We start from the raw sequence: 14,669 nt of genomic DNA, 5'->3' as shown, positions 1-14,669 counted from the left end.
ATAAGTTTATCCTTTTCCTTCCTTTCCCTCCCTTTACCTTACTTCATGAACCCTTACTACACCTTATCCAAAGAAAAAAAAATGACCAAGTTGACTTATGGTGGGATCCACGTGTACTCAATGATGATGGCCCACAACACTATAGATGTGATTGAGAAGGATGATTCGTTTAGGGGTTCTTTCGTTATCTGTAAGTGAATTATATGTAAGTGAAGTTACAGTGTAAGTGAAAATCCTGTATTTTAACTTATATCACAGCTGATTGGTTTGCTATAGCTTGAAATGTTGTATTTGCTTTTTCTTTGTTTGGTTTAATATAAATTGAGGGGTATAATTACTATGTAAGAAAAATGGTAAGATTACCTCTATTACTTATTGTTAGCACTAATTATTTAATATTATTTATAAAATCTTTTAGTTATATACTATGCTTTAATTTTATCCCTAAAAATTATTAATTACTTTAACTCTCATTATTTATCATAATACTAATTTAAAAAATTAATTTATTCAGCGGTGGTTTATTAAATTTAAAAAATGTAATATAATTCAATTATATGCCATAAAAAAAAATTTATGGCGCAGAGAGAAGCTGCTGACTAGTTCTAAAATGGATGATTTGAAGACTTGGCTAAGCGAGGCGATCACCGATATGTCTACTTGCCTTGATGGCTTTGAAGCCACCTTTGGCAATGATTGAGATAAGATGAAGGCCACAATGAATACCTCTACCGAACTCACCAGCAATGCATTGGCCATCCATGCCGAAATCCTCAACATTATGAATAGCTTGAAGTTTCCCATCCATAGAAAGATTCTATGCGAGATGAGGATAATGATGATCACTCAACACAGGTTACCACACTGGATCTTGCAGGGATAGCAGAGAGTGTTGCAGGCCACAGAGGGGCAGGTTCGACAGCTGAATGTGACAGTGGCCAAGGATGGCAATGGTGATGTGATGATGGTGGGCGAAGCGGTTGCAATTGTGCTAGTGTGCGGTTGCAATGACGGTGAGAGGAGATGAGAATAAAGTTGGGAAGATGATGGTGCTAATATTGGTGTGCTTTTTAGAGGGTTTTTGCAAAAAGTAATTTCAATGGCTGAGAAAGTTAACATGGAGTGGTGATGGTAACCATTTATTTTTGGGCATTTTGACTTATGGCCAAATTGGTGGTAAGTCAAATTACACCAAAAAGCTGTGATCTTGCATTTGCTTTTACATGTAAGTGGTATTTTACGGCAAACAAAACACACTTTTATATGTAAAATCACTTACTTTACAGCCACTTACATCTATTTATATGCAACCAAACAACCCCTTAATGAAATTAATGAGCCTTATATAGGCATACACTACCAATTGGGCAAAGACACATTTTTCTCCTCTCACTCTACAACTCAAACAAATAAACCCATCTATCAATAGTAAACAAGAAGATTTAGAAACCATCACCAAACCCTACTATCATTAGTTAATAAGAAGACTTAACAACTATTAAACCCACTAACAATATGAACTTGGTCAAAACAGACCTGTCACCAACTGCTATTATTGTGGTTTCAACAAGACATAAGCACATAATTGAACTTAATCAAGTGTCAAAGCTAGAAATGCTGCTGTTAGACCTCTGACATTGACTTCGTGTGGGATTCGTCTTAGTGATTTTTATGTTATTGATATAAGATAGAAAATTTTTTATAGTCCTATTACGATGTTCCTCATGAACATATTGGTAGAAAGTGATGGAGAGGTAGACAAGGATAGCAAGGACGCTTGCCACAGCACTGATGAGAAACAACCCCCAGAAGCTGCTTAAATGAAGCCTTTCATATTCCAGTTTTTCCTCTGTGGGGCTGCACATTTTGTTCGTTACCCATTTATCATGGATTCTTTGGAGTTCTCCATTCTCTGACAATTTCAGAATAGCTGTTGACATGTCTATTGTGAATGGTGAATCCTTTGGAAATGCCTACAAAGAAAATAACTCATTAGTTAATGCTACTTATTAATCTAATACATGCTAGTGTATATATATGTATATATATATATACAATAGTTGGGGTTTGAAAAGGAGAGGCTTACAAAGCCCCAGCTTTCTTTAGTAAACTCAGAGCCAACAATGGTGAATTGACAGTTTGTTGAAAGGAAAAGCTCAACATAAGGGCGTTCATCCACAACAGCAGCAACACCTCCATTATCAGGGCCAAGTTCAAGGGCTTTAGCATACTCTTCAGGTGAACCAAGAGCTTTCAGCCTGGACCTTGGAATCTGCAGCTCTTCCACCATATATGACTCTGCAAATGAACCCACTTGGTATCCAATTGGATAACTAGTTGATCTCAATGATTCAACCCCTCTTATTGGTGTTGAGAGCTGTTGCAATGTTAGGATTGAAGTCAAGCTTGCTGTGTAACTGGCTTGAATGATTAGCACCACAAAGAGCCATATGAGCAGTAGGATTTTTCCTAGTGTGGTCTTCATAGACTCCTCTGGGCATTTCAACAAATATTACAAGCACATGTTAGTGTCCCAGTGTTTTGAAATAATCCCAATGCATCGTAGAGTTCATTGCACAAATACTGCATTAATGAATTATAATATTTAAACAATGCAAAAGATGAACGTCTTTTTTTCCTTTGTTGTTGTGCCTTTTACTATGGTTCTAATTTTAAACTAAATATGTTTTAACAGGGACCAAAATTAAAAATGCCTTCTCCTCTATGAGTAAATAGGTTTAGCTGTTACTCTAGATAAATAAATAATTAAGTAAATCTTTTTATAAAAGCTTATATTTTGATGTATAAATGTAGTTTTACAAGACGATAATATTTTATTGGCATATTTAATTAATTTTTAAATAATTTTTTTGAATAAAGTAAAATTCTATTCTAGAGAGAAAGTAATTCTAATAATCACGTAATGTATATATATAGAAAGATATATAATAATAGTTCATGGGATATATAATGAAATATGTTTTTAAGAAATTATTTTAAATATAAATTAATTCAATTTAAAAATAAACATAAAGATATTTCCGAATAAAATATGATGATCAAGTCGCATTCACTTACCGTGAGCGAAGAACGCTGTTAAAAAGCCAAATCTGGAAGCAAAAAAAGATTGAGTTATGCTCATAAGATATAGTTTGGTAAATATTGATATTTTAAAAATAATTTATTTATATTTCTATAAGTATATATAATAGAATATAACATACGAAAGAATAGTCACAATTTGCTCTTTCAGGCTACCACTTGAACGAAAGCATTGGTTATCCCGTCGTTCAAGTATCCACATTACTATCCCTGTTAATAGAAAGGATGAGACTGTGGCAAACCAAAGGTTATTTGTGAATGGTTTTGTGAACGACCAAGCATTTGAGTTGTACTTCTTTACGGGTGCAACAACAACAAGTCCAGACTCGATGAACGGTAATGTAAAATCCACAAACAATGCTCTGTTTGTCACAATGGCAATGTCTCCAACAGCACCATAGAATTCCTATAAAAAAACAATAATACTATTATTAAAGGCAAAATTATGAAAGTCCACAAATTGGGCCATAAACTATATCAGAATAATATGGTCGTGGTCCTTGAATCACATATAAAATCCTTAAGTCCTAAACATACTTTAATACAAATTTATAAAAACCAATCCTAATACATCTAGTAATTATATGTTCGAATAATAGCATGGTAATATCCAGAGCTAACAAATTGAAAAAGTTAAACAAGCACTTACATTAGACGAAACCTTTTGAACAAGATCACCATAATTCGGATTGCTTCGCCCATCTCCATAAGAAATGAACTTATAAGGAACAGGGTAATTCAGCAATTTAATTGCAGCAGTAAAAACATCAATACAATAACCTTCAATTTCTCCGGTTTCCATATTTTTTGACACAAATTCCTTGAAACTAAATCTATTAGGAACCACAAGTCTTAACTCCTTCCCATTCTTTGCAAAAATCCAACCTCTTGGGTTCATTTTATATCTTCCAGGCCAAACCACATCCCCAAGTTGTTGACTTGTACTTGAATAATTAGAAGGTTTGGAGTAAAGTTTTTCAGGAGGATTAACTGATAATCCTAAGTAATTTGACCAATAGCCAACAATCTTGAGTTCAGAATCAATCACATTCACAATATCATATGCAGGATGAATTCGATTTCCATCTTGATCAAATTGAATCAAACCTGTGACCCCATTAGTGCTAATATTCTTTATCTTTTCTAACAAAATTTCACCTCCATTAAATATTGCCATGGCTTTTAAATTCAAATGACCAGACCTTCCATCACTAGCTTGAAGATTAGGATCACTTGAAAATGAAATATTACCACCATCATTCAAGTATTCATCCAATGCTCTAGCGAGTACCCACACACTGTCATAAGCATACAACCCATAAGAATTTAGTTGAAGCTTCTCTTTGGTTTGCTTTTTCACTAACTTACTCCACCTTGAAACAAACTGGGTTTTTTTCGCTGATTCTTCTATATGTTGCCTTAAAAAAACAACACCTTGTATTGCTTGCATGACTTGCGGTGCAAGTGGTCCTCTTGAATCTAACTTTGATGCAAGCCAGTCTGTTGCAATCCAAACATAACCTTTTTGCATCATTCCTAAAGACTGTGCCACAGTGAGGATGGTCACTCCAGTGATCTGGTTAGCATGTAGGACTATGACTCTAGTCTCCATTTGGCCAACTCCAACTAATAGCGAGGCAATATCAGTCTGGTTGGCATCTAGAGGCAATGCAGCCTTGAAAGAGATCTTGCACTGTCTTTCTTCTAGCTTATCAGCTAACGCTATGACACCATTACGGCCGTATTCATCATCCATGAAGATGGCAATGACTTGTCTCCATTTGTAGTGGTGTACAAAGTCTGACACTGCTTGCATTTGAAAGACATCACTTAAGGTTGTGCGGATAAAGTAAGGGTATTGCAAGGAAGAGAATGTAGGGTCTGTGGCGGCAAAGGAGAGGAGTGGCACTTTGAGTTCCTTGGCTATATGAGAGATTATATTGGCTATAATTGAGCATTGAGGACCAACCACTGCCACAATGTGCTTCCCCATAAGCTTCAAAGCTAAGGGAAAACAAAATAAATAATTAATATAGTTTCATAGTGAGTTAATAAAAAAATAGTGCTCTAAGCAATTCTTTTAATTTATAAAATCAAAATAATTATTAGTCTCTGTCCTTCCTGGTAAAGAATCATTTGTTTTTGACATTTTAAGTGACAAATTTATATATTTTTAATCTTCTATTAAGCTTTATGATTGGTAATTTCTAATGAAGCTTTTGGCCTTTATTGGAAAAATTATATGTTGCAATGAGAGGTTCTACTCTTTTTTGTTAGCTGTTGGTTATGCTAATTTGGTATCCAAAATGACATAAATACACAAATGTATAAAGTTAGTAATGCTGAAAGAAGGAAATTTATTTTTTTAACCTGTCATAAAAATGGCAACTTTTCAACATCAAATGACTCACTGATCTTGGCTTAAACGATCACATCAATATATACTGGATAATATTGTAGAAAGAGCATCTGAAACTAATAAGATTGATCAGTTGACTAATTAAAATGATTTTTGCTATTTTAAAGGGGAAAAAAACAAAGATATTAATATCAGAAAGAACGATAATATAGTTGGAATCATAAAATAAAAATTATAATTTCTACTTTAATTCTCCGTACCTCCAATCATGCCAATAAAACCATTGCACTTAGTATCTTGCATGTTAATAACAAGTTTTGATCCCCGAAGAATAGTAGGATCTGCATTAACATCATCTATTCCGGCTTGAATGGCGATAGTGGCGACGTCTCCGATGGTTGAGTTGAAGTTGAAAGCAGCTCCAACATTGATGATAGCAGGTCTTGTACTAGCATTAACATTAGGTATTATGAAGAAAAGACAATAATAAATACTTATTATTGTAAGTGGATGTATTAGCCTCATTTCGCAATTTTGCATAAACATGGCAAGATCAAACATGACATGAAGAGAAAGAGTTGATGAAGGTTTTAATAGAGTTTTTGATTCAAGGCTTTTAGTGGAGTGTCACAATAAAAAGCTAAACGATAAGGGAAAGAAATAAAGAATTGTAGACTCGGTCGGAAGCAAAGGCAAATGCTCTTCACAATCGATTGCTTTAGAGATGCTTTCACTGTTTGTAAGGGATCAGCTGTTGGGTAGCTCTCAAGAAGTGTGTTCATAAATGCTGAGAAGAAGCTGCCATGTAGGACGCAGTTACATGTGGACAACTTTTATTGGTTGGAATGCTGCATTGGGAAAGGTCTGCAGTGAAGTGATGAACCAAAATGCAAAGCGAGAATAAAATAAGAATTAGGCCTAAGCAGCCGTAGTTATCTTTATTCTTATTTTTATTTATTTATTTTTCTTTTTCAAGATTTAAAAGAGAATTCATAAGTTGGAATTTACTATATATACCCTTTGGAAAATAGAAATTATATATACTAAAAAAAACAAATATAACCGGAAAAAAATCGAATATACATGTAAACTTGGTTTGCAAAAGTTGCACAAGTAATCTTGTGTTTTTTCATAGGTATATTTGTGATTTTGTCTTATTAAATTGATGTAGCTCTGATATATATAATTGGGGATTTAAGAGGCTTAAGTTCAAATCTAGTTAGACGCAATTATAGTAATGGATCCCCAGTTGTGAGTTTGGGCTTACAGCCTAAACTAGGTGTCACCGTCTAAGGGCACATAAGTTAAATGATCAATTCTTGGTCCATACGTACGCCCCTACCGTATATGCACATGTTGCATTTGTCAATGTATATAATCTATTTGTGTTTATAATTTATAACATTTCATAAGAAAATAAGTAAAATGGCAATGAATTTAATTTCCTAAAATTATGAATTTAGAAAATATCAATAGACTTTCTATAATCAGCTTTCTCTTTAGCTTGATCGGCAAGGTTAAATGCAAATAATACATTTTCTTACAATGATATTGAGTAATAACAAAAAAAATATGTCAAAATTATAATAAAATTATATCAATTGTTTTTTTTATATGATAGATAGGGTTAAAGGCTAATGAAATTTATTAAATAAATACTCCAGTAAGGAGCCTGTAAGTGACACATTATAAATAAATATGATGAGGATTTTTGGGGCATCTCCTATTCTATTCTTGATCTATCTTTGGAGGTGAGGCCAAGGGAAGAAGAGAGGTGAATCTCCAAGGTTTTGAGGTGATCTTAAGAGGAGATTCAACACCACCATCAAGAGGAAGGAGATCATAGCCGTCAACATACCTTGGCGGCATTTGTGGAAGGTCTTTGGGCGTTCTCCAGCGATCCTTCTCCAATACGTTTGAAATGGGGGTTTTAATGCTTTTCTTGATTTTCTTCGTGTCTTGTAATTTGAATGCTTGCCCTCCATTAATGGAGGGATAATTTCATAGATGTTTGGGTGTAGTTGAACTCTAGGGTTTTATTCTTTTGATGTTGGTTGTGGATCTTAATGCTTTAGTTTTTCTTTAATTGCAATTCATGTTTTTGTATCTAATTGAACGTTTGAATGCTTGCTTGCTAATGTGGTGAGATCCGTATTTATCATATTTGATGTGCTTTGTGAAGAGTAGAAATACCTACCTAGCATAGACATGCAGCGATTAGAGGGGGATTGCGAATAGGCCTAGAAATGGGGTACTTTAGAGAATTCTTCTCTCTTAGTCATCCTGAGTAAATTAACTTGTAATCTCCATGCTCTTTGAAATCATATGTAATAGATTTTAGGAGAAATCAAATCTCTATTTTGTATTTGGATGAGGGTCAATCTCTTTGCAAGAAGGATTACCTAATTAAGAGATTATTGTTAATTCGTAGTAAGATTTCATAGAGTGCTAAAGCAATTATGTGGTGACTGTATTAGCACTAAATTGATTCAGCTAGTATTCACCCTTGCAAGAGTTGTTTAGTTTAATTTAGAAAATCTTTCAGTTCAAATTGGATTGCATGTCAAAACAACCTTTGTCTTGTGCTTAACAAAACCCTAGAGGTATACTATGCCCAGGCATATCTTTTTCTCCTGATTCTTCTTCTTTTTATTTTGTATTTTCTTATTTTTGTTTCTTTTCCTTTTCACACGTTATTATTATCTTGTTTTGGCTAGTTTTCATGATTAGGATTAATACTAGTACTCTCCATCTTCCCTGTGGATCAATATCCTGCTTTTTAGCACTTTACTACTTAATCGGCATGTACACTTGCATCCCTATCAAGATTCAATGATCCAAGAATCTCTTTATTAATAATAGGTTCTCTTGAACCTCATAGGTATAACCCAAGTTTTGTTTGACGTGCCCTCTATTACTCCAGATATGTCCACCATCATCCTGTGTTACAACTTTAAGCATTGATGTTGCAGCCAACATGTCTTTTAACATAGCCAATAGTTGGTTGTTTGCCATAGCTCCCATTATGGCTTTTGTAGCTACTAACCCACTATATGATGTGGTTAATTCTAATGTCTCAAGTTTGGCAACAAGGTATAGGTTATGTTTGTGGAAAAACAAGGTAGGCCATTAGTGGCCATAATAGGCACCATCTTGGGAAAATCATTAGTTTATGGGATGTCTTGTGGCAATTTGCCAAACCTAACCCTCCAAAGACTTGTGGACTTTCAGATGTGTTGGTATAGATGGAGGCTTTAGGCTCAACCATCTTGTGCTTAACTACTTGTAATTATTGTTGAGTGATGGCCCCTGTCTCTATGGCGGGATGATGATGAATTTTGGATGCATGTATAGTTTATTCCCTTGACAGTGGCTTCCTAATAATGATCTCGGTTATACAACATGTGGTATAGCTATGTGAGCAACTAAAGTCATAAGGTGGTTGGAAGAATAGGAGCACTGCTCTACCATTGTTTGTTGGCCTATGATGATATTCTTTTGTAGTGATGCTATATCTCTCTAGTTGAGTCAACAAACTAGTACCTCATAGGAACCTCATTAATGGTGCACTGATGACTAGTGCCTCAATCACCACATTGAGCAACATGAAGCAATAGGTTGCTAGCAGATCATTCTATTAGGCTTTGAAGTTATCTAGTCACATTATCTAGTGTTGTATGCTACACTAAGATCCACAATGAGGAGAATTATGGCCCATTGGACAGGCCTCACTAAATTCACAAGCGAATGAGAACATGATGACGCCATTGCTTTAAACAACAACCAACTCAAACACTAAGTTTATTATCTCCATTATTATCCTTGGTAGCAGTAATGTAAAGGTATGTTTATGACAGCAATCCAGCAACATGTACTAATAACTTCTTTAGACCACCCAATCTCTGATGACTGATAAGCGTATAATTGTACATAATTTTATATAATTTTATACACTTAATTGGCATGTATTAGAGTGTTTATTCAGAATATGATGTTAAATATGGTGTAAAATGTGATTTTAAGTGACGAATAGCGCATAAAGAGGAGAATGAGCCATAAGAAACAATTTTGAGATAGAATGAAGAAGATAGAGCTCTCTTAACATCAATAGCAAAGGAACAGGCCAGACAGAACACCTTAAGGCCACCTTATGGCTATACTTACGGCCTTAAGCCTCAACTAGAGAACCTTCTGGGCATGCCTATGCCCATAAGGAGGAGTATAACTACCAGACAAAGGGACTTACAGGAAGGACTTACACCAGTAAGCTAGACCTTAAGGGCCATCACGAGGAGTTTATAGAAAGTAGTACACGCCCATAAATAAGGACGCAAGCGCCATCCAAAGATGTTTACGATCCAACACATACGGCCATAAGATGGACCATATCACCAAGATAGAAGACCTTACATGTAGAGCCTACCACTGTAAAATGCTTGTAATACTCTCGACTCATCATCACTAGCTTCTTATGGCCTTGTTTTTCTGTGCATAAGTAGCCTGTAAGTGGTTAGGTATAAAAGGTCTTATTGAGTGTTTTAGGGAATCTTATGATGGCCAAGCAAATGAAGAAAAAGGAGGAGTTTCTTAAGGACTTCTCCAACAATCCAGCGAGGGAGAGAGCCTCATCCGCCTTCTATGACACCATTGGAGCCGTCAAGGAGCTTCTTAGGCAATGTTTATGGGAAATAGGAGAGTGCACCGGCATCCCAAGGGGTAAAGAGAGAAAGGGGGTTTTCATGTTTTCATTGGTTTCTCGTACCTCCATTGAATTATATGAGTTTCCTCCTTTAATGGAGAACTAACTTGTTGGTGTTTGGGCTTAGATGGAACCTAGGGTTTATATTTTGATTGACATCGGTTGTGGATTTTGAATACTTTATATTGAATGTTAATTGCAATCCATGGATGTTGAACTCAATTGTGTGTTTCTATTGTCTTAGATTCTATTGTAGAAAAAGTGAAGAATTCATGATTGATGTACTTGTGTGACAAATTGAAAGATCCACCTAGTATAAACAGGCCGCAGTCGAAGGGGATCACGAGTCCGCCTAAAAATAGGATACTTCAAAGTTGAGATTTCTACTTCCGTGATCCTTCCAAGTGAGTTAAAAAAAGAATTAGTTGTATAATGCAATCATAGGGAGTATCTTCAAGAAGAGATTCCAATTTTTTTGTATGGGATTAGGGGTAATTGCTTCTAGAAGAATTGCCTATTCTTTGAATTCGTTCCTTCTCTAGGAGTTCATAGAGTGCATTGGGGTCATAGGGTAGTCTGTATCAGCGGCGTATAGGACCGGTTATTATTTAATTTGAGAAAAAGGGTAATATGATTTAGAAACTCTTGGTTCAACTAGATTGCAAAATTCTATACAACCATTGTCCAGGACCTAACCAACCTAGGGGAAGTCTATGCCCGAACACCCTTTCTTTATACTTGTTTTGCCATATTTTCAATTAATGTTTGTGATTTGTAGATTTCAATTCATTTTTACACTCCACTGTTGTGATTAGGATAATTAATTGTCAGATTTAGTGTTAGTACTAGTATTCTCTAGTTTCCTATATACTAATAACCTTGCTTTTCAACATCCTATATTATTTGACCGGTAAGTACACTTACATACAGTAGGTGGCTACGGTTTTTCTATCAATGACCATGGAGACAGGTTAACTTTGCATGGGCCTTGCCACCTGTTGAGTTGCCAGCAACACGACTAAGATATATACCTTTGGCTAGGGCTGTGCACGGTCCAAAATCGGACCGGACCGGTTAAACGGTTTTTTTATTATTGGAACCGGACCGGACCAAATAACAGAGAAAACCGGACCGGTCCAAACCGTTTTGGACCGGTCCGGTCCGGTTTGGACCGTTTTGGACCAATTTGGTCCAATCCGGTTCGATCCCGGTTTTTATGAATTAAAATTAAATTAATAGAATGGTCATTTAATATATAGAGTTAAAAACAAACAATCAGCTTCATTAGCAATAGAAAATTTACATATATATATATAGAGAGAGAGTTTAAGGTAAAAATAACTAAACAGGGTAAACCGGTCCGGTCCGGTTTGGACCGCGGTTCCAAAACCTGGAACCGGACCGGACCGGTCTGGAACCGGTTTCAAAACCGGACCGGACCGGTTAATAATGAAACCGGTTGGAACCGGACCTGCGGTTCAAAAAAAACCGGTCCGGTCCGGTTTACGGTTTAACCGGTTTTTTTGAACAGCCCTACCTTTGGCATATAAGCAAAGACCAACTTCCACCACTTGTGATCTAACCATAAACATCTTATGCTGGTGGTCTGACACTCTGTAATCCTTGCCTTCTAAGTTTAGGTTTTGATATGTTTAAGTTTGTCTAAGAATTGATAAATGTGATTCTGTAATGAATTTCGTACTCTTATTGCTTAATTTTATCATGTTTTAATAATTTTTGTTAATAATATTAACTTAATGTGAATTTATAATATTTTCTTGAATAAAAAGGTAATTATAATGAAAATTTTGACATTTTTGCAAAAATATTTGTATTGTATAAGTCCAAAATAATTGTTAATATTTTTATTTGAAGAAATCTATTATAGATAAATGAATAAGAAGAAGAAAAATAGGAGAGTTTGAATTTGAATTGAAAACAATAAATTTAGGTAAAAAAAAAGAGAAAATAGAAGAAAAAGTGGGAAATAAGTGGTGGAGATAGAGGAGAACTGAGATGCATATAAGTAATTAAAACCGATCAGAATTGAGGAACATCAGCAAAAATCAAAATAAACAATCCAAGCACCCAAAAGATCAAGAATAAGAAATTTTTTTCTTAATTGTATTATCCTTATCATGAATATTTCAATTTATTTTAGCATTTCTCGATTTGAACTAAATACTTTTCCATTGGGATTTGAATTAAACCTTATGCATTTTGATCTCTAGTTATTCAATGAATGGATTTTTATGAGTTTATTATGAAATTGTGTTGCTAGTATTGGATTTGTGGTTTATTATCTTGATAGTGATAACATTACATATCTAAAGTTTTTAATAATGGGGTGGCAAAGTTCGGTTTGTTATGCTTGTAGGATAATTAATATTGGTATAAGTAGACATGTGGATGACATTAGGAGTTCCAAAGATTCATAACTTTTATTGCCATTACTAATGATTTTTTCCATAAAGAGATTTAGGAATAAATTATTAGAAATTAGTTAGCTACAATTCCACAGTGATGTATTAACACATTTATAACTTGGTTAATTTATTCATGAGACATCTAATATAATTATTGGTCTAATTATTAATTCTACAACTGGACAAGGATGTGGGTTAGGAATTAGGAATTGCAATGTGATGGTGGTGTTATTCAATAACCGAATGTGCATGAGTTCATTTAAATGAATCCTTATTTAATTATTAATTGCCATTTAGATGATAGTTATGCATAATAGTGGATCAAATCCCATTTTAGCAATTGAAGCCTCCTAAATTTGTATTTTATGACTTTAGATTTTAGACAATTATCCTAGTTATTAATTTTCTCTAATATTTTATTTGTCATTCCAATTCTACCATTTAAATTATTATAGTGTCATATCAAACTTGGTAGTTAACAAAGCAATCCTAGTGGGAACAATAATTTATACTCAATTTTTATTTCTTGTGTGATCCATATACTTGCTGTAACTTTTTACACATCAATGACCACCGTTCGGGTGCAAATTGTTGAGGCTCCTCCTATGGTGGTCGACTGCCTTATATTCTATTTGAGTTAGAGCATAGTGGTACATGCAATAGATGTCAGAGGACTCACTGGCTGATCTCAAAACCGATAGTACCACATCAGGAGGTCTCAGCTCGCCTAACCAAAACACCATCATGTGCTCCTCCGATCCTAAGGCGTCACCTAAGAGGGATATCACCATTGTTGATTTATTCCTTGATCTTCCATTTATTTTCTTGAATGATAATGTCTAGTGAAGTTTGTTTTAATCTTATATTAATAAATTTATGCACTTTAATTAGACCTTCTATCTTATGACTAATAGTCCCTAACAATTAATATGAGTTCTTTGCTTATGGTAATTCTGTAATTGACATGGTACGGACACACATCTGAATGAAATTATTTATGTTAAAAGAGGAAAACTTTAATTTGTTAATATGTCACAGAAATAGAAATTTATCAACATCAGAGGTCTCATTAATTTTAGTATAAACAAGCACCTAAACATTGGAAGCTCTTGTAAAGAAAGTAAGCATCCAAAACTAATAAAATTGATCAATTGAGTTTCCAAAATAATTATTCACTTGAAGGAAAAACAAAAACAAACGAGAGTATTAATTTTAAAAACTAGTAGTTAGTTTGAAATCTTAAATTCAAATATGAATTTATATGCCACATTTACGTACCTTCAACCATGCCAATAAAACCATTACACTTACTATCGTGCATCATAACAGCAAGTTTTGATCCTTGAAGAATAGTAGGATCAGCATTAACATCATCTGCTCCGGCTTGAATGGCAATAGCGGCAACTTCTTCGATGGTTGAGTTGAAGTTGAAAACAGCTCCAATGTTGATGATTGTGGGTCTTCTATCAGCATTAACATTAAGTATTTTGAACAAGAGACCATGATAGATAATAATTATTGTAAATATATATATATAAGTCTCATTGCGCAATTTTGAATGAACATGGGAACATGAAATGAAGAGAAAGAGTTGATGAAGGATTAAATAGAATTATTGATTCAAGGCTTTTGGCACAGTGGCACAGCAAAAGAAAGAAGATGGAATTGTTGGCAATCAGAAATAAAGGTGAACCGGTTGCTTTGGAAATGGTTTTACTGTTTATAGGATCAGCTGTTAAGGAGCGCTCAGAGAATGGGTTCATATTTTGATTGCTTTTACGTCCGTGGAACAATTTTATTGGTTGGAATGCTGTATTGGTACAAATTAAATAGATAAGAAGTGATAGATAAAATGGAAAGTTGGGTGGAACTCAAGGAAAGAATAAGGACAAAGGACCACTAGTCTTCTTTACTCTTTATTCTCCATCTTTAATTTCTTTAATTTTTTTTTCTTTGTCTTCTTTACTCTTTATTCTCCTTCTTTAATTTCTTTAATTTTTTTTTCTTTGTGGTTTTTGTTAAGAAATTAGACAGAATTTTTAAATAGGAAATTTATTACATATCTTTGAAAACATAAAATTAT

At 34.3% G+C, this 14,669-nt stretch overlaps 1 protein-coding gene across 2 annotated transcripts; it reads right to left on the bottom strand.

The window, feature by feature from the left end:
• Positions 1-1,254: 1,254 nt before the first annotated feature.
• Positions 1,255-14,241, bottom strand: LOC120259708 (glutamate receptor 3.1-like). 2 transcript variants are annotated; one of them, XM_039267246.1, is made up of 7 exons: positions 13,865-14,241; positions 5,722-6,309; positions 3,752-5,106; positions 3,225-3,508; positions 3,079-3,110; positions 2,087-2,493; positions 1,255-1,973 (listed from the first exon to the last, which is right to left on the bottom strand). In XM_039267246.1, exons 2-7 carry the CDS (start codon positions 6,020-6,022, stop codon positions 1,596-1,598), a joined length of 2,757 nt encoding a protein of 918 aa, XP_039123180.1. In that variant the 5' UTR covers positions 6,023-6,309; positions 13,865-14,241; the 3' UTR covers positions 1,255-1,595. The 2 variants fall into 2 exon arrangements, with proteins under 2 accessions (XP_039123180.1, XP_039123181.1); XM_039267247.1 differs by having other exon boundaries at positions 13,898-14,241.
• Between the last annotated feature and the right edge of the window lie 428 nt (positions 14,242-14,669).

This window comes from Dioscorea cayenensis, chromosome 1, assembly GCF_009730915.1.
Source record: "Dioscorea cayenensis subsp. rotundata cultivar TDr96_F1 chromosome 1, TDr96_F1_v2_PseudoChromosome.rev07_lg8_w22 25.fasta, whole genome shotgun sequence".
NCBI lineage: Eukaryota > Viridiplantae > Streptophyta > Magnoliopsida > Dioscoreales > Dioscoreaceae > Dioscorea > Dioscorea cayenensis.
Note: the sequence above shows the minus strand (reverse complement) of the source record. Positions and strands in the feature narration are given on the sequence as shown.